A 27,930-nucleotide genomic window follows, 5' to 3' on the forward strand; every position below is an offset into this window, starting at 1 on the left:
TTTGGTGTATTATCTCCCTAGTTTTTAGGGATAGAAAACAAAAATATTATATTTCATAACTAATGAACCACTCTCTCGTTACATTGTTATGTAGCCCTGTACTAAGTAAATGGTCCAGCGACACGTGGTTTCAGGAGCACAATCGTCTACCTCTTCAACTGCCTACAACAGGGATTGGCCCAAATATAAGATGATCTTGAATTTGTGGACGTCATTTAGAAGAAACTAATAAGCAAGCCTGCCTCTAACAGCTGAAATTACTTACAATGTGAAAAGTAATTAAAATTCGGAATGAACATCTTAATGTACCGTATGTTTTGAATAAGGTCGACAGTCATGTCACTCTTTGCACCAAAATCGATCAGTGCCCAAAGAATATTTCTGCCCCTACAATGACACATCCACATGCAAATTGGTTAGGTGCCCCTCCTCAAACTTAGCAGCAAGAGTTCAATCTTGTGGATACAGATGGAGGTAATGCCGTCGTATATTCCAGAATGGTGAGTATTCGTTCACTTCACTGATAGGTCATCATTGCATTGATCTTCTAACCTATACCTCGTGCCAATTTCAGTCTTTCAAAGGTTCTCACTTCAGCTAAAGAATACAAAAATCATGATTGGAAGAAGACGAAATAACAAACAATACAGTATGTAGTGCTAATTTCAACTGCTGAAACATACGAGGGTAATCCCAGAAATAAGTTCTCCTATTTTTTTTATAAATACAGAACTCTGTTCGTATGGCTGTTGGTCACAATATTGTGAGGAGTGTTTTTCGCGCTCATGGCACTGAGGCACTCAGTCTTGGCTTGGCAGCCGTTGAGAATGGATGTTACCACGAAGTGCGAGCAGTTATTCGGTTTTTGAACGCAAATGGTACTGAACCAACTGTAATCCATCGCCAATTGACGGAAGTGTATGGCGAGTTGTGGATGGATGTAAAAAATGTTCGTAAGTGGTCTAGAGAGTTTGCAGCCGGTCGGACTGAAATTCATGACGAAAAAAAGGAGCGGGAGACCATCAATTTCCGTCGAGACAGTCGTGAAGGTTGAGCAAATCATGCGTGAAGATCGGCGGATCACCCTGGATGATCTGTGCACTTTGGTTCCTGAGGTTTCCTGAAGCACCGCTCACAGAATTTTAACGGAAAAGTTGAAATACCGGAAGGTGTGCGCAAGATGGGTGCCACCCATGCTGACTGAAGACCACATGCGGCAACGAGTTGATTCTTTCCGCGCATTTCTTCAACGCTTTGCAGCCGAACAGGACAACCATTTGGACTCGATTGTCACGGCTGACAAAACGTGGGCGTTCCACTTTACACCTGAGATCAGGCAACAATCACGCCAAAGCCACAGAAATTCCAGTAAACACAGTCTGCCGGTAAAGTAATGACAACTGTGTTATGGGATCGAAAAGGGGTATTGTTGGTCGACTTTATGCTCGCTGGGACCAAAATTAACGCCGACAGGTACTGTGAGACCCTGAAAAAACTCAAGACGGGCAATTCAGAACCGGAGAAGAGAAATGTTGAGCAAAAGCATATACATTCTCCATGACAATGCTCGCCCGCACATCGCCGGGCAAACCATTGCTCTTCTGCAACAGTTTCAATGGAACATCATCACCCACCCACCATATAGTCCCGACTTGGCGCCCAGTAACTATCACTTGTTCCCTAAGTTGAAAGAACATTTGGCTGGGAAGCGATTCAGCACCGACAACGAGGTGAAAGCATGACGGGAGCTGGTATGACATGGGCATACAAAAACTGTCACAGCGTCTACAAAAGTGCATCGACCAAAATGGTGATTATGTAGAAAAATAGCTGAATATTCAAGCTGTAAAATGATGTAAACCATTGTAGAAATAAACAGGCCTATGTATTTATAAAAAATAGGAGACCTTATTTTTGGGATTACCTTCGTAGTTTTCTCAATATCACTGTGAAAGACAGACAGAAACAGGGGATTAACGGTTGGCTTTAGAGGAACCATTCCTCTCTTTATCATCCACTTCTGAAAATCGTTTAACCTCAATCAGGCATTAATTAAAGAAACTGCAGTGACTGCCTTGAAAATTCTGTCCAAATCCTGAAGAACCGTGTCTCCCAAACAACAACATACAGTATGTGAAATCTGCTAACTTAATATTCATCTTGTCCTGACAGGCAATCTTCAGTTGGGGAGAGTCGGAATAAATAAATAATATATACATATAGATAAATGATGCCAGGCTGAGAGGCGCTGGCCTTCTGACCCAACTGGCTCAGTCCGGTGCTCAAATACGTCAGCCTCCTGTCCGTACATTTACTGGCGTGTAAAAGAACTCTTGCAGGACAAAATTCCGGGACCTCGGCGTCTCTGAAAACCGTCCAAAATGTGGTCAGAGGGACGTAAAAACAATGAAGATGCTCAGTTTTCCACAGGATCGGTGATGACTGAATGATGCCAAGCTGGCAGATCACAAGCCACAAATTGGAAAAAATCCTCAAAACTTGAAGAAATTTGCTTTATTTGTGACTTTCAGTGCAGATGCAATGGCCCCAGGTTTGATTCCCAGCCAGGTCAGGGAATTTTACCTGGATCTGAGGGATGATTCGAGGTCCACTCAGCCTACGTGATTAGAATTGAGGAGCTATTTGACGGTGAGATAGCGGCCCCGGTCTAGAAAGCCAAGAACGGCCGAGAGGGTTAGTCGTGCTGACCACATGACACCCCGTAATCTGCAGGCCATCCGACTGAGCAGCGGTCACTTGGTAGGCCAAGGTCCTTCAGGGCTGTAGTGCGCTGGGGTTAGGTTACTGCAGTTGCCATGCGTGTGGTAACTCCCACTCGACGAGTCACTATGGTTGGGGAATGATACAAATAGACCTTCACAAAAATGCATCTCTTTAAATCTTAGGCTGCTTGTGAGAAAACTATGATTTTTATAAGTACCTTTTAATGATAAAGAAAAGCAATCTTATATCTGGGCCAATACGGTATTTTAACTCCCTTCTCATCTAAACTTTAAAGGTGCAATTATCACACATAGCACATTAATGTTCCGGGATAATTTAAAAAAAAGGGAAGTGGCGCAATTTAAAATGTATTCGTAAAAGCAACCAGAAACCTTTTGTGACACTGTGTGCATCTTCACAAACAAAAAGTCTGGTACTCCAATGTTTCTAAGTAAAATGTTCTTCCATCAGAACACCATGCCTCCTCTATATTTTATCCCAATTTAACATACAATGATTAAACAACAACAACACCTCCAACAAACATAACCTCTTAGGTATTACATTTTCTGCATAATTTCGGTCATAACTTAAATTAATACACTGATGAGCAATTTAATAAGAGATAGCTGCCATGTTGGCAAAATGCAGGAGTATGGCATGACACATGACATGGTGCCTATGGTCGTGGCCAAAGCTCTTTCCAAAGGTCACTGCGTCAAAATAGGATTCTAGCACCATCAGGAACGGCTCTGGCCTGCAGCAGATCCCTCGCAAATTCAATGCTGGACAACAATTAAGTGCGAGCAGCCATATTATTCACAATCATCTCCTTGTAACGAGGTACAGAGGCCTATCACATCACAAGGAACATCGCCATTGGATTTTCAAAGCACGGAAACAGGTCACCTGGACAGATGATTCAAGCTACCAGTTGGCAAGCAGGGTAGAGTTCAGACTGGTGGTGGTATCTTCGTACAAGGACTGTTCACATGGGATGAAATGAGACTCCTGATACATCAGCTATCAGATCACGTCAAGCACCCTCCAGAGGACCTGCACTGCAGTCAGCCCACAGACATGAGGATCCTTGCCTGGGCTCCCAGGGTCATGCTCTGACAGATCTCCAATCATTGTAGGAGACTGGATCAAAATGGCTCCCCAAGTCTTTTGGAAGAAATGGGACGTCACTGCAATCAGCATAAGAGGGGCTGCTACATTCTACTCTAATTCAATCGCTCACAAGTGTATAAAAATGGCTCTCTTAGAGACATTCAAAACGAGACTGGCCTAACCTCCGAGTTGAAAACAGGGAGCTGCTTATCACAATCAGATCTACTGCGACCTTTACACACAGTCTGGAAGTGGCCATTCAAGACGGGAAGCAAAAAAGCGTCAATGGCTGTTGTAACCGATAGACCACGACCTGTCTTGGACATCATATTTTTAATATGAACACGATCCGCTAAAGTAATACCACAACCGACAGTAAAGCGTGTGCTGACTGTTTATAAAGTTTAAGACAAGTGGGTTTTCTATGGGTTTTCAGTTGAATTCAGTGCCTCTTCATTCTCCTCTCCATCTTCTTTTGCTTCTTCTCGTCCATCTCCTGGGTGGCAGGAGCCTGCTGGAAGAACCATGGCTGAAGCACACTCGCCCACAGCAGCCAGAATGCTCGGAAAGGAGCCTGAAAAGAAAACACGTTAATTTTATGGTGATTATTACTGTATTATCAATGTATGCATTAATGTACAAGTAGATACATACAAAATTTACAAATAAAGATTGTCCCAAATCACACATGTACTGTAAATCGCAGGCCTTCTACAAAGGGAGCAGAAGATGATGATATGATTGCACTGCACTACAGTCACTGTGCCTGCAAAAACCCCACTTGTGTTCTAGGTACTATGGGCGTCCGAAGACATGCAGGAGCAACAGGGTTCAGCATGTGCACAACATCCAACACTGCTCCTAACGAGCAAACGATCGACCCAGGAGTTTGGTATTGATCAGTGCGTTATAGGGAGTAGTTCTTATTATAGGCCATAGCGAACTAGGTCTAACATACCCGTAATAAGAGACCGAGTGGTAAAAGAATTCATAGTGAGGTGAGAAACTTCATTGAAAGAATTATATTTTAAATTAGCTTTAAGTCGCACCATCACAGATAGGTCTTATGGCGATGAAAGAACAGCAAAAGGCTAGGAGTGGGAAGGAAGGAGCTATGGCCTTAATTAAGGTACAGCCCCAGCATTTGCCTGGCGAGAAAATGGGAAACACCAGAAAACCATCTTCAGGGCTGCCAAAAATGCATTTCGACCCTACTGTCTCCCGAATACAACCTGACAATTGAGCGCCACTAACAGCATGGCCAATTTGCTCGATGAAAGGATTATAAAGTTATGTGATGATGAAGTTCAGAATAAATGTCTCTGTGCCTATAACTAACCCTACACTTAGGGCTGTGAAGTACTGTAATGTTTCAGAGCCAACAATATGGCATATAAGAAATGAAACTAGTAATAGTGATGAGGGCGGTATCTTGTCCAGGCCAGGCAAGAAACACCTATGACCCGAGGCCTTGAAAGCAGAAATAAATGACTTTGATCGTCAGGTGATAAAAGATAAAACTCAAAACTTTTATTTGCAGTAGAAGGTAAATGGATCGATGTTTTTAGTACTGATTAGTAGTGTACTGGTTGGAGCCCCTCTTTCCCAACCTTAGTACTGGCCTGGCCATAGTATTTACATAGTTCAGCTGTACCCACACTTGTCTTGACATTCTGGCATAAGGGTTGCTGATTAACTCTTGATTTCTTAGGCTGGCCTCCAACCACTAACTTGTTCCATTCTGCCTCCCGGTCGAATCTGCTTTAAAGTACTGCAGTCGAGTTGCAGTTCTTGTGTACCTCAGCCACTTAACAGATAAGAACCGTAGAGGGATGGACTTATCTGGAGGGACTTTTCTCCATTCTTTCACGTGTACAGCTTTTCCGCAAAGGTGGGGAGGACATATATTTGGAAGGATTGGCAGCCAATTCAGTGGAGCAGATCTTAATGTGCCACTGACAATTCTTGTGGCTGAATTTAATTACACATCAACCTTACCAGTGTCGGTGCTGCAAAGCCAAACAAGTGAACAATATTCCGTTGGACGCTGCGCAAAGCACCCGACGTTATATGAGTTACTGAGCAGTATCAGAGAGACGACTCTGCTCTCCACAAACATCATATTAAAAGAAGACAAACTATTTACTATTCGGCAAGTTTTCTCGGGCAATTGGCTCCACAGCCCTCACTCAGTAGGATTTGGTGAAGTTAACTGAACTCTGATATGATTGCCAGACCAGCGATAACAGCTTGTTTTCAGTAGTTTGTTGAAAATAACTTGAGTTACATAATCGCAGGTGCATTGTATGGACTCCTTTAGTGGTTAATAGAAGTAATTTAAACATCTTAGATATTCAGCAAAAGGTTCAAACGACATGTTTCTAGCAGAGTGAAGCTGGTTCGTGTTTGTGAACGTAGGATCCAATATGACATCATACAGCATAATTTTCCTAACAATTAATTTGTCTTCAATCTATACAGGGTGGTTGGAAACAACGTGAACTAGGTCGGTCATACCAATAGGTAATTGGAAAACATTATGTCGATATCTCGCGCCGTTGTCATTTAGTCAGCTGCTGAAGTTAACCAATCAGATCCACGGGACGTATGAGGCGGTGTTGTTAAACCTGCATGTGGCTTGAGAGCCGTCCCGAGAAATGAGCACCGTAGCTTTGGGGTGAGCCTATCTGCAGGGAGGTCCCTGTCCTGGAGAAGTTCAGCGCAGTCAACACCGACTCGCAAAGATCATCTGATTGGTTAACTTCAGCAGCTGAAGATATCTATTTATCAGTGTGACCAACACTGTAACGACCACCGTGTACATATAACAGTTTTGTCCGTACATTTTTCAGAATTAAAAAAGAATGGTATTTCTGTATCGGTCATGTCCACAGTAAAAAGAAAATAATATAGAATTAAATTTATAATGATTTACGTCTTATAAAGTACTGGCTATGATTATAAGAGATATTTGCGAATCTCGTTTTTTTGCTGCTAAGTGAACATAAACACTAAACCACGAGAAAAATGTCCGAACAGAATTTAATGAAACTCTGTATGTAAAGTGAGGGAATAAGCCACTGGATGTAATGGTAGTTTCAGGGAAGGCATTTAAAATTTAATTTTTAAATACCTATGTTACTGATCCTATCGAAAAGTACTACCTAACAAAAGTTACAGAGAATACAATTTCCGATCATTTATTTCTTACAGTTTTACAGTATTGGCTATGATAACAGAATTCATGAATTTAGAATTTTGTTGCTTAGCCCACATCAACACCGAGCACTGAAATATTGTTCGTGTTAACTGGCGATTGTCTTGAGGTGTAAAACTGCGTGGCTATCGGTCTGCATCGATAAGCAAAATTGTGAAGTTCATTATAAACAATGAGAAAAAATCGTAAAGGAATGCCCTAATATATCAGAGTTGGAAGAAAACTAAATGTTAAGGCCTACAATATCGAAAGCTCATAAAAAAGAATAACGTTGTTCTGATGTGATTTCTCTCTTCTGCTGCTACTCATATCCGATAGATGGGTTGCTGCTACGTCCCGAGTAAAACAGCCTGCCTGAATATTGCGGCTGGGGACTTAGATAACTCTGCACATGCTGTATGATTGTTCTGCCAACGACAAGTACTACGGCTAGATACATCTAAAATCTTCAGAGTAGGCTTTTCTTTCTATAACCTCACATAGCCTGTAAATGTGAACAACCTGCACTTAGAGGGCTGTACTTCCCAGCAATGACCAAGTTATGAAGTAGCCTTTGATCTTACCAAAAGCCATAGAAGCCAGAAGTAGTTGGATATCAGAGACAGAAGCTGGCAGCCTGACGTCAAAATGATCAGGTCCTTCACGTGCCTGCAACAGAAATAGACAGGAGTATCAGTCACAAGACTTACAGTTTCCTGTCACATTTGGACCATCAGAGGAACAATTGAGGCATTGACATGACAAAGGTAGCAAGTCCCAAAAGAAGTCACCACGTTCTCTGCTCCAAAAGCCTGGCAGTTAACAGAAAAAGCAACCTAGTGGGAAAATTTTCAAGGCATTCTACGGTAATTACCTATGGAGTACCTACTTCCTCTGTGGTTTTAGCGTTGGTTCCCAATACCTTATTAATGAAAAAATGAATCTTTGGAACTTACTACCTTCTCCATGTCAACACCTCATTTTCATTTTCAGACAAGAACAGTATAGTAAGAAAGAAAAAACTAAAGTTTAATGTAAAATCTGTGTAAAAAAGAGATTTATGTTCCTATCATGTATTCGGACCTGGTGGTCCATTATGATCTTTCTTTTCCTCCCTATCAGCTTCCATTCTTTGGACATTGTCAGGTAGATGTAGTTGATTACTGGCAGGACTTCCAACTCTTGCAGCATGCCCTCGTTTCTTTCAGGCCCAACTTTGTTCGGCCTGTTGTTCGGCGCACGTATTTCATCTCGCATCAGTCAGTAACATAAAATAGTCTTTGAACATAGGCTCCTTATATGATAAGTTGCTAAAGTTCACGTATGCAAATTAAGAAAATGCCTTTGAGCATTAAGTCTCTTCGTCATAAACGAACCGTACAATCATTTGAACTTAAATATGAACTCGTGTGAAGAAGTGAAGCAGAAATTAATGGTACAACGCCACATACTGCTTCACATTCAGCCCTGCATGTAATAATAATACTTGTAGTTGGGAAGTGAACTGAGACAGCATGCAGGGCTGAATGTGAAGCAGCATGTGGTGTTGTAACAGAATGTGAGAAACCTAAGTGGAGGAAGCAAGCACCGATAAAGGTGTTTTTCCTCAGTTGCTTTGCGTTGCACCAACACAGATAGGGCGACGATGGGACAGGAGTGGGAAGGAAGCGAGCGTGGCCTGAATTAAGGTACAGCCCCTGCATTTGCCTGGTGTGAAAATGGGAAACCCCAGAAAACAATTTTCAGGGCTGTCGACAGTGGGATCCAAAGCCACTATCTTCCAAACGCACGCTCACAGCTGCACGCCACTAACTGCCCGTTCGATAGGGGAATAAAATTCAGGCCAGTAAATGAAATGTTTAACAAGTATGATAAGAAAGACAAGAAAGGACAGAGTAAGAAATGAGTAAGGAAATGGAAGTAGAGAAGCTGTAAGACAGAATGCAGAGGGATAAACTTAAACGGTGTGGACATGTTAAGAGGGAAGGGCGCCAAAGTGGATAATGGAGATCCAGACAGAAGGAGGGACACTCAGACTAAGGTGGCTGAAAACAATCAGGAAGAAACCTGGATTGGAATACAGCCAAGGAGGAACAGTGGTGGAAGATGGAAAGGTGCCATAAACATTCCAACCTGGCAGAGTTGGAATTACAAAGTAAACAATTGGGAAGCTACATTACAAAAACGGTATGGGCCAAAGTGGTCGGAAGAATGTAAACAAGCCTTCTCGGAAGGAATGAAAGTCTATTGGAACCGCAAGAAGAACTGAATTATATGCTTCAAGTCTTCCAATATTAGGAGAATTCGCCGTTAATAATAATAATAACAACCACGTAGTCTCAGCAACCCTGTGCAGATCAGGGCTTTCCAAATGGTGGCTGGCCTGCAAGGCCTTTTAAAAGAAATTTAAATAAATGTGAAGAAGAAAAAAAATTTTTTTTAATTAAAAAAACATAGCTCGTTCAAAAATGTATACACTTTATAGAGTCAATCAATCACTACTGATCTACATTTAGGGCAGTCGCCCAGGTGGCAGGTTCCCTGTCTGTTGTTTTCCTAGCCTTTTCTTAAATGATTGCAAAGAAATTGGAAATTTATTGAACATCTCCCTTGGTAAGTTATTCCAATCCCTAACTACCCTTCCTATAAACAAATATTTGCCCCAATTTGTCCTCTTGAATTGCAACTTTATCTTGCCAAGTCAGAACTAATTCATTCTTATTTCAAGTATTCACCTGGTCAGAGTAGATTATTTTGTATTTAAAAAAATTAAAATGTAAACTTCGGCAGAAAACGAGTCATCACATATTCCAGTGCTGGATCTTAACCATTATAAAAATGGCTGTGGGATCTATGCCAACCTCACTGTAGATATTTTATATAATGTAGCATGCAGTGAACACCAAGAAATACTTTAACTGCCATTGCTGAAACAAGCGGTCTCAATTCTTCATTCTTCTCTCATTGATACACAGTGATGCACACTCTTAAGCCGCTTATACACTTGAGCATTCGCCCCGAATGAACATGCGTTTGCCCAGTTTTGCTCAGATGAGTACAGGGCGAACCGAATGGAGCCGCATGCCTCAGCCCGATCCAAATGTTGTCGGTACCTCAAAGTGAGCACGTGCTCTGTTCGTGCTCAGTGTGGACGGTTGATGACGAGTGGGGTAGCCCGAACAGTATGAGCCGACTGCTTCCGCTATCGCTATGCATATGCGATCTCGCTCGTGCAAGTGAAGTGAAGGAAGAGTGTGAAAGATAATTTCAAGTTGAAATGGAATTGTCCCACGATAATTCTCTTATCCTCCTGGGATACTACCACAAGTATCCCATTTTGTGGAACCCCAAGGACGAGTTCTATTACATTAACTTCACATAGTCCGGCTCCATGGCTAAATGGTTAGCATGCTGGCCTTTGGTCACACGGGTCCTGGGTTCGATTCCCGGCAGGGTTGGGAATTTTAACCATAATTGGTTAATTTCGCTGGCACGGGGGGGCTGGGTGTATGTGTCGTCTTCATCACCATTTCATCCTCATCACGATGCTCAGGTCGCCTGCGAGAGTCTCATCAAAAGACCTGCACTTGGCGAGCCGAACGTGTCCTCGGACACTCCCGGCACTAAAAGCCATACACCATTTCATACCTTCACATAATCCTTTAAGCAAGCTGTGATGGCTTGGCACACTTCAGGTACGATTCTGCCAATGGCTTCATTCGAAATTTTGAAGAGGTACTACAAACTCGTGTAAGAGTCTCCTGTAGCCAGAAATCGCAGTGTCACAGCTAGGTGTTCCTCGGCAGATATGGCTTTCCTAAATGTTGTGTCCTCTCTCTCAATCGTAGCCCTGATAATATGCAATATCCATTCAAAATTCTCGGACAATATTCTCGTAAAATTTTTAAAATTGTCATATGTTTCATGCCCGATCGTTTTTAACAATTGAGCATTCCATCTCTCTTCATACAGTTTTCTTTGCCACCACCACTTTCTCCTTTTTGTTTTCAAGGAATGCAATAAATACATATAACAATAACTGGTGACAATCAATTTTCGATTCACCATTGTAGCCTCAGGTCAGGCAAAACACTACACTACACCTAAACACAGACTGTGTTCTCGGTCCGCACGAGGTCCGAACATAGTGGGAACTTGCTCAACAGATTGGCATGCGGGTCGTGCTCGTGCGCTCACAAATCGGCAACGCATGCTCATATACAATAATAAGGTTTTATTATGAATCCACCTGTTCAATACAATATAATGTTGTTACATTTAAAATAACTTCATTAGTTAAAAAGTTATATATGGGACATGTTTCGCTCCCTTATAGAGCATCATCAGCCAAATTTGAATCTCAAATAATTGTTATTTACGTAAATAAAGACTTAAGAACTATTAGAACATTTTTGACAAACTTAAAACTTATTCTATTAGAAAATCATAAAATATAAAATCTTTGTATACATGGCTTAATTACATGTGCTTAATAGGAAGATACATTAAAATTATGGAAGAGAGAGTACTAAAATATAAAATAAATAATATATATATCATGTCCAAAATCCTAGAAAGACGTGAAGATCAATCTTGGGAGCTAAAATTTGAGGATTTTCTTAGCAATGAGATCTGGTAAAAAAGATATTTATCCCTTGTGGATAAGAGTCTATAAAGATTCAAATTTATCGTCAATTTGATGATTGAACTTATAACAGGATAAATGTTGGTCTTCAAGAAATGTACCACATAACCTCGGACAACACCAAACCGACAAACAGCAATTGGAGGGACATTCAACAAGATAAACCAAGCAGCAGCTTTCAATATAACGTTGATTTACGTCCCTTTCAATCACCTTATCAAATCCATTAGTTCAACGAACGGTCATTGACATCTATAAGAACATATCTTTTTAACAGCATTCGCCGAGGTCACATGACAACAAGCATTTAAATTTCTTGAAGACCAACATTTATCCTGTTATAAGTTCAATCATCAAATTGACGATAAATTTGAATCTTTATAGACTCTTATCCACAAGGGATAAATATATTTTTTACCAGATCTCATTGCTAAGAAAATCCTCAAATTTTAGCTCCTAAGATTGATCTTCACGTCTTTCTAGGATTTTGGACATGATATATATATTATTTATTTTATATTTTAGTACTCTCTCTTCCATAATTTTAATGTATCTTCCTATTAAGCACATGTAATTAAGCCATGTATACAAAGATTTTATATTTTATGATTTTCTAATAGAATAAGTTTTAAGTTTGTCAAAAATGTTCTAATAGTTCTTAAGTCTTTATTTACGTAAATAACAATTATTTGAGATTCAAATTTGGCTGATGATGCTCTATAAGGGAGCGAAACATGTCCCATATATAACTTTTTAACTAATGAAGTTATTTTAAATGTAACAACATTATATTGTATTGAACAGGTGGATTCATAATAAAACCTTATTATTGTATATCAACAGATTTCAATACGGATTAAAACATGAGATTAGTCACTTGCAACGCATGCTCATTCGAGGCGAATGCTCAAGTGTATACGCGTCTTAAGAAATGTTCAGGGCAGTACACTGCTGGAATGTTAGGCTCTTACAACTGTATATCGTTGTCCCTTTCACACTACGCCCACTAAATTGTCTTCCTTTTTGTTTTGACTACATTCTTGGAAAGGAATAGAGTAATTTCAGTTTGTCTTTAGGTAATTTTTTTAAAATTTATTTACTTTTTGTCATTTTTCAAATAATTCAAATGAACTGACATTGTTGGGCGCTCTTCTTTCAAATTCAGCTGTGCTGGGTATAATAGTGTTTATGTTTAATTTAAGCAATTAAAATTATTAAACCTTCATTTCAGTTGAACTACTCATGTTATACTGGTACATCTGTTCTATTTGCGGAATTTTATGAAAATTGGCCCATTATTACGCCTAAGGTTTACAATGCGGCCCTCGAGGCCTTACTAACTGGAAAGCTCTGCTCTACACGATGGCAGGCAAAAGGGATCCCTCTTGGACGATGTATAGCATTAAGCGTGTCACAAAAGATCGTTTACAGCTGACTCTTTACCACAGAGTGGGGGATTTCAGAAAGAGATGTACAGTCCTCAGCCTCAATAGACTGACCGTCAGCTAACCACGCACTAACGAAGTTTCCTGTTGCTTTCCTCGTCAAGGCAAAAGTATGCGAGCAACACTGTTAACATTGTCAGACAGGAAGACACAGTGCACTACTAGTGGTAGTAGGAAGAAATTAATCCACTTTCTTAAACAAAAATCCAGTGTAAAACCAATGGGTTCTGAAAGGCATACTAACTCGGCAATTCCTCCTTCCATGTTGAGGTCCACTCCAGTGTCTAACAACTGACCAGAGTCTGAATAGTTGGGACGAGCCATGTATGCCATGAACTGATAGCTGCCGATGTAGGCAGCCGCCGAGAACAGGAAGAGCAGCTGAAAAGAAGAGAAAACAATTGAACATTACAAATATCAGGATTGATTAAATACCAAGTAGGAAATATCTCCCACTCGGCCTCGCAACTTATACGTGCTTAGTCCTGTTCCCTGATACGAGGTCGGAGATGAGCTGAGGTGAAGTTATACAAGGTGCATTCAAATTATAAAACTTCCGATTTTTCTCAGAACTGGAAGCAGATAGAAATATATGGTTTGCTTTAAAATAAGCAGGCATTCCTTGTCAATGCGTGTCAGAGATGGCAGCAGAGCACGGCATAAAGAACCCTAGTGGCAGCAGCGAGAGTGAGGACTGTTTTTAACACTTAAAACGGTGAAGTTTTCATTACAAGATCAGCATGCAATCGCTTGTTTTCTCGATTCGCGTGGTGCGACACACACTGAAATTCATCACCAGCTGAGCGAGAAATGTGGTGATGGTATTATGGATGCGTCTAGTGCGAATCCGTGGGTGCAGTAGTTCAAAGAAGGCAGAACTTTGCACGAAACAGAGACAATCTCGGCCTCGCACCAGCAGGTCTGATGACATGATCGAGCGACTGGAGAAAGTTGTTTCTGAGGATCGCCAAATCAGTGTGGAACACATCATTTCTGTGGCATGAGCGTATAGAGTCCTGCACGACGAACTGACAATGCGAAAAGTGTCCTTCAGGTGGGTGCAAACATGATGTAGCAGTTTCTTCGTGAAAACAACTTCGAAGTGATTTCTCATGCTCCCTACTCACCAGACCTGGCTCCCAGTGACATTTGGCTGTTTCCAACGATGAAAGACCTCTCCGTGGCTGTGCCGCTATTGTATCAGCGATTTTTAAGCGCCCAAAACAGACCCCTAAAGAAGCATTCACAGCGGTCATGTAATCAATACGTTGATGTTCTGAAAAAAGTATATGGCTGCAGGGAAATTACATCGAGAAGTGAAACAAATTTCATAAATGAAATGGCGTATGGATTTTAGTGCCAGGAGTGTCCGAGGACATGTTCGGCTCGCCAGGTGCAGGTCTTTTGATTTGACGGCCGTAGGCGACCTCCGTGTCATAATGAGGATGAAATGATGATGAAGACGACACATACACCCAAACCCCGTGCCAGCGAAATTAACCAATGATGGTTAAAATTCCCGACCCTGCCAGGAATCGAACCCAGGACACCTGTGACCAAAGGCCAGCATGCTAACCATTTAGCCATGGAGCCGGACACAAGTTTCATAGTTTTCCGTGAGATTAGTGAGTGAGAAAAGAATGGGAGGTGTTATAACTTGAATGCACCTCGTATGGCAAGGTTTTTACGCCCTTCCCAACATCAACCGCAGTTAAGGACCTGATGAAGATGGCTGAATGAATTGGCTGTGCCCTACGAATGGGAACTCTACTGGCATTTGCCTGGAAGTCATAAAAGTAAACCACAGAGAGAGAGAGAGAGAGAGAGAAAAAAAAAATTCTCAGGCAGCCAACGGTGGGGTTCGAACCCACTCTTTTCTTGAATGCAGAGACTGGTTTCTTAGCCCTAGTACGTTAACAGACGTGGCCATGCCTTTCACTTCTGAAACTGGTATCAGAGAATCTTCCTGGAGTTGCGAAGTTCCTCATGGTTCTATTGGTGGGACCATTATTCTATCAATCTTTCAGTCATAAACAATCTCTAGTTACCATTTCTATGCTGATAATCTGTAGGTTTACCAACCCATGTTACATCTTGGAAACTACACTAGAACTACCATCACTCTGTAACTGGGTTGTACAAAATGGTCTCAAAATCAACCCGGAAAAGCTCAGATCACAAGGACAGCAAAAGGCTTCAACTCATGTTAGAAATGGGAATATTAAATGCATTGGACAAAACTATTAAAAATCTTGGTGTTATGTTCAGCAAATACAACACTATATCCCAGCCTATTGCCCATTGCCAGAAATCTTATCAATTCCAGTTGCTTTTGTAGTTTTCAACTTTTGTATCTATCTTTGTTACTGTATTAGTATTACTAGTATTAGTCACTTCATCTTCATGGACGTCATCGTTATATCCAACTCATCATCATTTCCTCTTATCCAGCTCCTGCCGGGTAGGGGAATTTATGGCACTTCTCCATCTTCCTCTTTCACAATCTTGTCCCAGTCTAAATTTCGTCTTCTTATGCCGCTCTTCACTGATTCAATCCACCTTCTTCTAGGTCTTCCTCTTGCTCTTTTGTTCTCGCACTTTGCTTCCAGCATCTGTCTTGGAATTCTATTCTCCTGCATCCTCTTTACATGTCCAAACCACCTTAGTTTATTCTTTTCAATACTCGCATTTAGCTTTCCTACCCCAACTTCATTCCTAAGATCTTCATTTCTCACTCTGTCTTTCCTTTCATCTCTCTGCCTGCTAGTCTCAGCTGCATAAGGCAGTATCTCTCTACTTAACCTTGGTACTTCTTTGCTCCAAACAACTTTTCTTACACTTTGGTAGAATGCATTATTCTGCTGTACCCTAACATTTTGCATTAATTCACTTCCCAGGTATTTAAAGCTGTCCACAATTTCCAGACTGGGACTTCCAATTTTCACTTTCCCCCTCTCGACATCACGACAGTGTACATACCATAGTATATGTCCGTTATACCAAACTATCTTTACATACTGATGACTAAATATCTCTGCTTTCTTTAAATGCTCACATATTCTCTTCCCCTCGTTCAATAATGATTCCTGGAACCTGTTTTTCTGCCTTGAAGTACTGACATACTCTTCCATTTTTTGATAAAATTCATATGACTGCCAATTATGTTTACCGCCTTGTTATCCTCAGCTGACCTCTTCACTAAATTTAATTTTCTGGAATCCCTCCTTACTTCCACAACAATTCCTAAATCTACACCTCCTCCTTAATCTCTTTATTTCTCGGTTACAATATATCGGATCTTCTATATTCCTTATCTTTAATGGTACACACCTGTTCTCACACACCTCAACACTGGATTTAAACCATTGCATGGCTGTTTATGTTTTTATTTTCCCATGTCTCTCCTATTAGCCATATCGTATTGCCTAATAGTCCTTCTTTTAGAACCTTTGCTTCCTATCACATTTGTTTGTAACATACATACATCATTATAGACCGTTATGCCTTTCAGCATTCAGTCTGCAAGCCTCTGTGAATTTATTAAATGTCTCCACAATCCTCTATTTGCAGCTAGTGCTGTGACCTCATTTAGTTCTAAACCTCTTATCTTGAAATCATTGCAAACTGAGTCTAATCACTGTCGTCTTGCCCCCCCCCCCTCTACTTCTGTTACCCTCCATAACAGAGTCCATTATTCTCCTAGGTAATCTAACCTCCTCCATTGGCCTCACATGACCCCACCACCAAAGGCGGTTTATGCATACAGCTTCACCCATCGAGTTCATTCTTAACTCAGCCTATACCTCATGATTCTTTATTATAATATAATTGTGTGTGGTATTTCTAGCCAAGTGCAGCCTTTGTTAGGCAGACCCTCCGATGAGGGTGGGCGGCATCTGCGATGTGTAGGCAACTGCGTGTTATTGTGATGGAGGATAGTGTTGTGTGTGAGTTGCAGGGATGTTGGGGACAGCACAAACACCCAGTCCCCAGACCATTAGAATTAACCAATGAAGGTTAAAATTGAACCCGGTACCCTCCGATCCGAAGGCCAATATGCTGGCCATTCAGCCAATGAGTCGGACATAATAACATTCATTTGTAACTATGACAAAAATAGCTTTGTGATCACTTATACCATCTATTACTTCAGTTTCTCTAAAGAGCTCATCTGGTTTTATTGGGACCCTGTCTGGAGTATTTTGGCTCTATTTGATTCTGTCACTTTCTGATTTAGCTGTTCCTACCCATATTACCTTTTTTTCCATTTGTTGGCCATTCGTATCACCTTCCCAGTTAATATTCACCCGCTACAATCACATTCCCCAGCGTCGCCCTCTATGTCTGCATCAAGTTATCTATTATCTTTAGAGTAGTATACAATTTCACATTTCACATCCTTAACTTTTTCATAGTTTACAAATACTTTATTTAGCAGTATGAAAACCCCACCACCACCTACCAAATCTATCCTGTCTCTGCAATGTTCCATGAGAAAATTTGCACATCCATACTATCACTTCTCAGTCATGATTCAACTCATATTACAGTATGTGGTACATACATTCTACTCCTTTCTTTACAAAACAACTCTCAGTTCCCTGTACTCTCTAGCCCATCCTGTTTCCCTCTAATAAACAAACCCTGTATCTGATACGTACCATAGCCGTTGAAGTGAAGGTCATCTGAGGCCTACAACCCACTCATATCCGATCCCCTTGGAGAAGACTGCCCTTTCTTTAGCCAACTTGAAGACTTGTTCGGTGCTGTTGATATAAGTCCAGCCATGACATCGGTGGTCTACAAGCTCCTCTTTCGTTGTACAAGAAGCCTGTACTTTCTTCCTGGCTGTGATGATGTTTGCCAGCTCAGCTCTATTCATTATCCATCCAGCATTCTCCTGTGTACCACATTTCAATCTCTTCATGGAGGAAGCTTTGACAGTCCAGGCCTCTCCTCAACGTAAGTTTGATGTTTAGATTATCATCACAAAAGCATGATCTGGAACTCTCAAAACAGCGTCCAATCTCTTTTTCAGGGTTCAGATTGTTTGCTATGGTGCTGACAAGGTTTGTAAACTGTCTTACTCGTTCAATGTTTTGATGGAGACACCTTCATGGTTGCTACTGTTAAACACTATGAACTTGGTGTTGTTTAGACCATATCTTAATCCACTGAGATGAATTCTACAGAGCAGTCCTTGAACACCTTCACTGGTGTTTCATACAATTACGCTGTCATCTGCATATTTAATATTATTTATCACGATGCCTCGCTCAGTATCATGCAAGGCTTCCTTGAAGATGTGATCGGCAAAGAGGTTGACTGGGAGTAGTGAAAGTATGCAACTTTGGCCTACTTGTCTTTTGATACTTATATCTAAAGTTCTTGTTTGTCCAATCTTGACTGTGGCTCGCTGGTTCCAGTAAAGATTTTGTATGATGTGGATATATTTCATGTCTAACAGTTTCTGTTGGAGAATCTCAATCACTTTTTCATGTTTGACTCTGTCGAATGCCTTCTCATAATCAATGACACATGCACATACATCTTTGCATTGTTCTCTGAATCTCTGAAGGAGAACGCTGGCACTGAACAATGCCAATGCCCCTCGGGTTCCCACGAATTAGGACCTACAAATCCCACACCCAGGTGTTTTCTACAAGTTGCCTTACGTCGCACCGACACAGATAGGTTTTATGGCGACGATGGGATACGAAAGGCCTAAGAGTTGGAAGGAAGCGGCCGTGGCCTTAATTAAGGTACAGCCCCAGCATTTGCCTGGTGTGAAAATGGGAAACCAAGGAAAACCAACTTCAGGGTTGCCGACAGTGGGGTTCGAACTGACTATCTCCCGAATATTGGAGACTGGCCGCACTTAAGTGCCTGCAGCTATCCAGCTTGGTAGATCATCTTGTGAAGGTATGTACAAATTTTTAGGGTTTATAGTATAGGAGGGATACTAAGTTAAAGTTGTATGTTACATGTTACCTAGTGAGTCAGGGTGGCATCTAAAACTCACTGGGCCAATACCCGCGGAGGGAGCTGGGAGTGAATGGGTTAATAGAAAAGACTACCAATCAGCAGTAGCACTTACCATGTTAGTGATTAACAGCTTTTGCATAATCTGACTGGAAATCAACTTTGGCAAATCAAAGTGCATATCACTGTAAACAGACAACTTGCTGAAGTTGAGTACCAAAGAAGAAATACCGAGCATTGAACCAAACAAAACAATTCACTACCTTAGTATAATATTCTACGACAAAACTGTTTTTTATTCTAAGTAAATTACGAATGATCAAAAACTACAATATTCTTCCATCTTCTCCTCTCCTGCAATCTGACCCTGACCAAAAACGTAATATCTTCTTTTACTTTTCCAACATATGCAGCCAGAAGGTACAGAGTTCTTGGACTATTTAAAACAAAATGGGAAGCCAGAAACTAAACGATGTTAACAATACAAGGAATTATGACCACAAGATCCAAAAATGTCTGCAGACACCCAACATCCATAAGAAGAGGGACATAGACAAAGAAAATGTTGACATCAATGTCTGTAAACTTAAGAAATAACTCTATGAACATGAGTTTGAAAACTGGCATTCACTGCCTCAAAATGGCAAATGAGTTGTTCAATTCAAGGAAAGTCCTGCAGCCAATTGGTGGGTAAATAAACCTGAGGCCTTAATAAGCGGCATGTACAAAGAAGAAATCAAGATGACAGGGAATGTAAGCGCCTTGAGAGCCGTTTTGGGCAGATCACAAGATGACACCCACTGCAGACACTGTCTCGGAGAGAAAAATGTCTTCATGCTGCCAGACGTTATTGTGTGCAATTGCCAACTCCAAAAGCCATGCAGAAGAGAAGTATTCTGTGTATGAAGAGGTCCACAGTATTTCCAAAAATGGCAGCACTAGGAGAATACATAAGACAGCACAGGATGGATAATTGACCCTACAGTAAGAATCGAGAGCCACGCAGAACAACCGGCATAAGCTCACAACAATAAGTACAGCATATAGAATGCTACAATTTTCTACTACAACGAAAAGTACCAGCTACCAGAAATCTCATGGTAGGAACCATCACTGAAAATTTGGCCTAGACAAGAGCCTAATAAAGAACGCCGCAACATCCTGCAGGGTTCCATAACCATTCCCAGGAATCAGTTGTATGGATTGGGACCAGTACTCATGAATAATTCAGTTATGTAATATTTTATATATATATATATATATATATATATATTAATATGCCTACAGATGATTTTTTGTAATAAGACTCTAGGTTTAATTAATTTTAATTATGTACCAGTCGTTTTATTTAGTATTCTCTATCAGGGCTGCCTCAGTACTTGAGAGAATCTTGTGAATAAATAAGTATATAAATAAAATTCAAACCGACTTTCGAACAAGTCTTATTATTCCAGGACCTCAAAATCACTAAAATCTTGACTTCTGAGGCAAAAATCATTACCATGGACACATGCAGTACAGGAGGAATAGCTCTGCCCTATAAATCCTTCAAGATGATGCAGGTTAATGGTAAAGTTACTATAAATCCTTCAAGATGATGCAGGTTAATGGTAAAGTTAATCATATGGGAGAAAAATAAATGAGGTCTGTGAGCAAATATAATTGTTAACAGCAGAGTAGAGCATGATATTATAGTAAGCATATTCAAAAAGAAGGCAAATGAAAAAAAGAGACTTCATGGGTACAAATGAAAGGTCAAAAAACATTTTTATGGAGATAAATATGCCTTAACACTACAAGAAATACAAAGAACTTACAATTGTTGATACACCATATGTGTCGGCAATGATACACATTACGGTAAGGTAAATTCCATTGGCAATGAAAACCATATTTCTGTAAAAATTTAAAGTTGCTTGATTTTCTTCAAGTATTTGCTTCTGCCCTTTCGTTCCTTGTTTCCCTTTTTGAGGCTGAAATAAAAAATCTAGATTAATAAAAGTGAGGATACAACACGTGTATTGCGTTGGGAGTGATAACCTACTTATGACATGAAAGGTAACCTTAAGGGAGATTTAAAATACTCACTGCCATTTTTTGGGATTCCTAGCGTTTTTTATGGTACTTAACACAACCGATGACTTAACTTGACAGTGTTATTTTCTTAAAGTAGATAACACGGTGTTTAGATTATCTCAAGTAGATAACATCTCCTTCCCTTCCAAGTCACTGATGAATATCAGATTTTATTGATGTAGACTAGTTACGACAGATGTTCCGCCGCAGTTACTCCACGTTGCCCTCACAATGACTCTGGCGAATCTGGTGATCAAAGTTGAAATTATATGAACAGCTGATTCTCACAAATGAGAATCGGTGTGCGCTACGTTAGTGGAAGTTGTATCAAGAGGTCGATAGTGTGATGTGACATTTACGAGGAAATTAGGCGAAATTTGTGTGATTATCAAATTTTTCACCTCTGTAGATTATAGAATGCATAATAATAGTAAGTTATTTAATAATCGCGGTATTGGTCTTCAGTTGTTTCTGAATTAGGTTATGTTGTGTTCATTGGTAACAAACAATGCATTTTAATAAACTGACGTTTGGTTCATATCTCTTTAGTATGACTGATTCTTTAGACTATGTAATGTCTGATAAACTTGAGGACCACTTGAAATATATGTAAAAGTTTGTTGGTAAAGAAAATAAATTTGCATCGGTTTGTTTCAGGACTTCGAGATGGTATAGGGGTAAAAATGTCCTCTACCAGGTGCTGAGGATGGACTATGATTACACATCATTTGGAAGAGAAGTTGATGTACATAACAGATGCTGTGGTGGCTGGATGTGGTGTATTAAAGTACGTTCATTTTAACACACACACACACACTAGGCAATATTTTATTTTCCGTTCCTTTTTGTGCACTAGTTCTATGTTTCAAGTGCTGATTATAATAGAGTTTCTACCCATTGACTTGAGGGACAGAAGAGTAAGTGAAAATTCCATCATCCTGCCATAAATGGATCTTCTATAGTTACTCATTTCAGCAGTAAACAAATTCTGGAATGGCACCATTTTGTTTGACCAATCAGAACCCTGTATCCAAATAGTTAAGAACACACAAGTGTCGAAGAAGTAACGTACTGAAGGACGTTGTTCATAATGTTTCAAGCCTTTAAAACTGAACCTGACAGGATATGGGCTAAGTATGTGGTTCTGTAGCCCATTGCTTAGAGGACCTTGGGTTCCTCCTGCTAAACTAACATCTTGCCTTTAAGTTGTTTTTAGTGTGTAATTTATTATCCAGGACACTGATATTATCAATTCAACGCACCAAGGGACCAGTGTAGGAACTAGGTATGTTTGATGTACACATACTCACCATGTATGAGAGTCGAAGAAAGCAATCTCAAGCACGTGTATTCTGAAGTACTACCTGTTCCAAAACATTTGTCTTTCGTTCATTAGACTGTTTCGCCTGAGCAAATCATTTTTTATATGGAAAAAAATAAGCCGTTTACCCGTTGTGGAGGGAGATTTCAACCCACTCGATAATCCCCTTAGAAATCCATCTTTACTAGATTTTATAGTTTCATCTTTCCCTGCATTTACCCACATTTCATCAAGGAAAGAAATAGTTCTACCGTCTTCACGAAATGTCTTAATCTTCAACAACAATAAAGGTGTTTTAATTTAATCCACCTATTCAATACTTTTTTTTTAGGTGGATTAAATTAAAACACCTTTATTGTTGTTGAACTGTAAATTTTCAATACGGACCAACAATGAGATTTATAACATGTAATGTCTTAATCTGACGTAAATACTTTCTTTTCCACAACACTATTCCACTATTTTCACCAAACGCCCACTGGCGATTTTGAAACACACATGTGAAGTTCATAATTTTTAAAAGTCTGTGAAGAGTTGCATGACAAAATGTAGGCAATGTATCATCACTATTAACTGAAGGTAATATTTTATTATGAGTTGGTATGTCATTTCTTAAAAAAAGTCCTGAATTTTTTGTGTTAATTATGGCAGTTTCTCTTTCTCACACTCTCACTCACACACACTCTCTGCATGGGACGTTTGCACTTCCAACTAATTTAAGAATAGTAAGACAACTGCTGTGGGATAAACAAGTGCCATTAAAAGCAAAGTTGACATCATATAACTCATATTATACGTCCATCCTAACGTATAGCTTGGAAACTACCACATTATCGAGACAAGACAACTCAAAACTCCAAGCTGCAGAAATGAAGTTCCTACGCACCACGATACAGAAGACCAGGAAGGACAAGTTGAGGAATGAAAAAGTTTGAGAGGAGGTGGGAATTGGAGACTCCCTACTACAGAGCATTCAGAAAGCAAGACGCAAGTGGTTTGGCCATGTCAGAAGGATGAGTGTAAGCAGGACTGCACGAAGAGAATATGAAAGAGGAGTAAAAGGAAAAAGACCAGTGGGCAGATCTGGTGAAGAAAGATTTCGAGGAGAGAGGACAAGATTGGGAGATGATTATGGGAGAACAGTGGTTCATGGACTGACAAAGATGGAGGGGGCTCGTACACCACACCCGGGCAACTGGAGTTGGTCAAGGATGATGATGATGAAATGATAAATGTTGTGTATAATTTTTTCACAGTAAGGTTAGAACAAGCAAACAGGCAACTTGGACATGTGCTTTGGATCTACAGGGGTCAAGGAACATGTTACCCGCAAACTCTTCCATCGAGTGACTTGCCTCCCTGTGTATTTACACTTGGAAAGAATAAGGAATACTCATCATATGTTAGGCTTCTTACATTTCTTACAAACTATGTAAGTTGAGCAACATTAATTTTTGTGCAGATGTCCATATAGGGAGTGCGTTATTAAAACCAAACCTCACAGATTTGCATACTCCGACTCTCAAACATGGTGTGACAGACTGTGGTGGCATCATATACTGCTGGTAAAGGGCGAGTGCTGCAAGGTTTATCGTCCTCCTTGCATGCTGTGTGTCAGTAAACCAACGCACTGTTCCCGTATGCCCGTAGAAAACCCATCAACTTCGAAGAATGGATAATCGGTTTCAAAAATCAATAAAACTTGCCCCATATCCCTCGGCCTGTAGATAAATGCCGTAGTGTTTGATGATATTCCACTTTGCTCTTTGCAATTGAGCCTCATGAATGTAGAAATTTTCATTGTGAATTACATTTCAGAATCTAGAGCCCTTGAAAATATGCGCTTCAGCACTTAATTCAGAAACCATGGAAAGCACTAAACCCATGAATTACTGGTGTATGGAAGCTTATCACAGACTATCTGAGAATACTACATCACCGGGCGGGCTATATGCATCAGGCGGGCTATCGCCCGGACATTGTACAGGGAATAAACGGGAACTTGACTGAGGCTCGCACTGTAGTAGTAATATTATTATAATAATAATAATAATAATCTTCTTTCATGGCTTTCTCATCCCCAGTAGGGTTGGCTTTTCTGGTCACACTCCTCCAGTATAGTTTTTTTTTTGCTTTACGTCGCCCCGACACAGATATGTCTTATGGCGACGATGGGATAGGAAAAGCCTAGGAATTGGAAGGAAGCGGCCATGGCCTTAATTTACCTGGTGTGAAAGTGGGAAACCACTGAAAACCATATTCAGGGCTACCGACAGTGGGGCTCGAACCCACTATCTCCCGATTACTGGATACTGGCCGCACTTAAGCGACTGCAGCTATCGAGTTCGGTCAGTATAGTTTAAGACCCATTTCTAGATCTGTGTTGTACTTGTGGCCATCCCAGTTCTGGTTCGCCCTCCTATGCCATCCTCTCAACTCTGTGAGACACCTGCTCCTTTCGTCAAAACCATCTAAGTCAGCTTTGTTTTAATATTTCTCAGATTGGCAGATAATGTCCTGTCTGGTCACTCCATGAGCCATTCTTAGCATCCTCATTTCAGCAATGTTAAGTTTCTGTTCATCCTTCTTTGAACACAGGAAAGGCGAAAAGGAACCCAACAGGTTTGATATAAGCAATGGAAAGGAACACCTACCCCCAGTGGTGCAATAGCCGCGAAGGGCCATGGCCTACCAAGTGACCACTGTTCAGCCCGAAGGCCTACAGATTAGGAGGTGTCGTGTGGTCAACATGACGAATCCTCTCGACCGTTTTTGTTGGCTTTCTAGACCGGGGTTGCCATCTCACTGTCAGATGGGTCCTCAATTGTAATCACGTAGGCCCAGTGGACCTCGAACCAGCCCTCAGATCCAGGTAAAAATCCCTGGCCTGGCCGGGAATCGAACCCTGGGCTTTGGAGTAAGAGGCAGGAATGCTAACCCTACTCTGTGGGGCCGGTAGCGGAAAGGGAGGATGTATGATGATGATGATAAGGAAGGGAGAGCACACAGCCTACTCCTGTCGAATAACATCAAGAGATCTGCTCAATCACCATGCTCAATCGTATGCTCTCACTCCATATCAACACTGCGGAGAGGTTGGGAATTGAACCCAGGCTCTTGGCACACAATTGTATACTGCCACCTCTGCCACCAACAGAACTCGAACAGGCCAATCACGTTGTCAGATCGTAGAGCAAACACTAGAGAGAGAGTGAACACTGTGACTGGTTAAGGTGGGAAGACGGGGGTTTTCTCCTCATCGCTCCCAGGAGGGCGGGGTTCAACACCCACTCAGCGGCCATTCTGACAGGTCTTCAGTCTTGATGTGGGAAGTGAAGCATGAGGGGGAGGCTGGATAAAGACATACACTGGGAGTGAATACCTCCTCCCCCGTCCCAAACCCCATGGCACTATAACCCTTGAAGGGCTTGGGCCTACCAAGCGGTCGCTGCTCAACCCAAAGGCCTGCAGATTGCGAGGTGTCGTGTGGTCAGCACGACGGATCCTCTCAGCCGTTATTCTTGACTTTAGAGACCTGGGCCGCTATCCCACCACCAATAGCTCCTCAATTCTAATCGCGTAGGCTGCGTGGACCTCGAACCAGCCCTCAGATCCAGGTAGAAATTCCTGTCCTGGCCGGGAATCGAACCCGGGGCCTCCGGGTAAGAGGCAGGCACGCTACCTCTACACCATGGGGCCGGCAGTGAATACTTCCTACTGGACAAATTTCTGGCACCTGAGCGTCTTTAAAATCATGAAAGTATTGAGTGGAACATAATACCACTAATAACATAACACCTTCCTGATGAAGTTGAGAGGTGAGAGCTCATTGCATGGAAATGTGGTGGGTCCTTGTTGCCTGCCACCTCTCTTTGATTTATACAGTGAGTTTCCCTTATCGGTTGGTCGGCAGGCGCGCCCAACTTATCTACCTCCTGTTGGCTCATCACTCCCCCCTCCGCGCCATAGCACTTTGCTCACTTTATCCGTTATTCATAGATATAAACTTCATTGTGTTTTCGTATTGAACTAAGATCACAGAGATAAGTTTTAGTACGGTTCAGTAAATTTTCCTGATTGGACCGAGAAATTTTAGGTCACCTGTATTACGCCCAAAGAAAAGAAGGGAAGGACGAACAACCGTATTCAAACAGTACCGTTTTATACTAAACAATTTTATATACATCCCAGTGTAAATTTTAACAAGCCTTTCAAAGACAACGTGTTTTATGAGATTACAAACGTATACTTCAACAAGGTCCATTACACGAGCAATGTGTTATCGATTAAATTTCTGTTTTTACTTGGACGGCATTTGAATAACAAGTGGTTTTAATGAATTGACAGATAATCACTAAAGGATTTTAATTGCAACTGTAAAAATGACGCGGGATGATTTGGGTATTTGTATGTAAACAGATCAGCAAGATTAGATTATTATGTATTTGTTATGAGTGTATCACTTTCATTCTAACACACAGTAAAATTTAAATCTGAAGACTTTCGCACGTTCAGAGTGTAAATAATAGATCAAGAAAGGTTGTTGGTACAGCTAAAGCATGTTCAAACTTTTAATTATTGTATTTATCTGGTGAAAAATAGTGTACGATGTTTAATGTCCCTATAGGTCACCACGGCAATTTTAATTAATACATATTTGCTCAATTTGTGTGATTTAGGCTGATGATGACATTTGAAAATGTCAAAACTGGTACCACTATTGAATAAATGTTGTACCTAGATAACATCTTATACAACTTGTAATTTGTATTGAAAAGGTTTGAACCTTACTAAAACTTATCTCTGCCACTTTATCCGTGCTCGTGCCTTATGACAGGAGATGTTCTCCTGCATCCACACATTTTTGGCATCATCTTAGGAAACTCCTATTTACACGCATAAATTCGCCTTCCGTAATTGATTCAATTTTAACATTTCCATAGCCACCATGCTGAACTTTTCGAAACTCCAGCTTCTTGTCCAAGTCGGCATACATTCTATGTCTCTCTATGTGAAGGGCGTACACTTGGAAATTACGTTACAAATCGCCTAACGACTTCCCTGCAAGACTGTTTTCACATAGTTATTGTACATAAATACCCTTTCCTCTACCGTGTACACATGTGGAGGCATTGTGAGAATTATACCCCGAAGTAACACTTCACAACTCGAGAACGGTTGGAGTTACAGATCAAAAGTTAATACATGTTTTAAGAACAGACCTGAACTGCGAAATGCGGGCTTTCCTGTGCTGTCGCTGCGTTGTGGAACGGGAAGTGATGAGTCGGCAGGAGGCAGATAAGCTGGGCGATGATAGAAACTCACTGTATTGTAGTTTAGAAATCAAGTAATCCCTGCTGCCTTTTTTACTGTCACCACTTTTGTACCTAGTTTGGCCATAAATACTTTTACAGTAACAGTACATGAA

General features: G+C 40.9%; 2 protein-coding genes across 5 annotated transcripts in view; one reads left to right on the forward strand and one right to left on the reverse strand.

Moving 5' to 3' along the window:
• Window positions 1-21,403, reverse strand: LOC136884184 (transmembrane protein 208). Its single transcript, XM_067156221.2, has 5 exons — window positions 21,194-21,403; window positions 20,923-21,078; window positions 13,368-13,504; window positions 7,618-7,702; window positions 1-4,411 (listed from the first exon to the last, which is right to left on the reverse strand). The coding sequence occupies exons 1-5, from the start codon at window positions 21,197-21,199 to the stop codon at window positions 4,280-4,282; spliced, it is 516 nt and encodes a 171-aa protein (XP_067012322.1). The 5' UTR covers window positions 21,200-21,403; the 3' UTR covers window positions 1-4,279.
• Window positions 21,404-21,474: 71 nt separating this feature from the next.
• Window positions 21,475-27,930, forward strand: part of LOC136884183 (palmitoyltransferase ZDHHC3) — a 41,373-nt gene continuing 34,917 nt past the window's right edge. For 2 of the 4 annotated variants that reach the window (XM_068229852.1, XM_068229851.1), the window contains exons 1-2: window positions 21,678-21,752; window positions 21,839-21,968. In XM_068229852.1, the coding sequence (XP_068085953.1) occupies window positions 21,751-21,752; window positions 21,839-21,968 (132 nt within the window). In that variant the 5' untranslated portion in view covers window positions 21,678-21,750. Of the gene's footprint in view, window positions 21,612-21,677; window positions 21,753-21,838; window positions 21,969-27,930 lie in introns of those variants that run through there. The other 2 variants (XM_067156218.2, XM_067156220.2) reach the window with 2 other exon arrangements.

The sequence above is a fragment of the Anabrus simplex genome, chromosome 12, assembly GCF_040414725.1.
Source record: "Anabrus simplex isolate iqAnaSimp1 chromosome 12, ASM4041472v1, whole genome shotgun sequence".
Taxonomy (NCBI): Eukaryota; Metazoa; Arthropoda; class Insecta; order Orthoptera; family Tettigoniidae; genus Anabrus; species Anabrus simplex.

Coding starts and splice junctions, on each gene's coding strand:
- LOC136884184 (XM_067156221.2), bottom strand. Junction 13,505..20,922: donor CATATGGTGTATCAACAATT/GTAAGTTCTTTG, acceptor TCTTCTTTTCAG/CTGCTCTTCCTGTTCTCGGC. Junction 4,412..7,617: donor TCTGGCTTCTATGGCTTTTG/GTAAGATCAAAG, acceptor TTTTCTTTTCAG/GCTCCTTTCCGAGCATTCTG.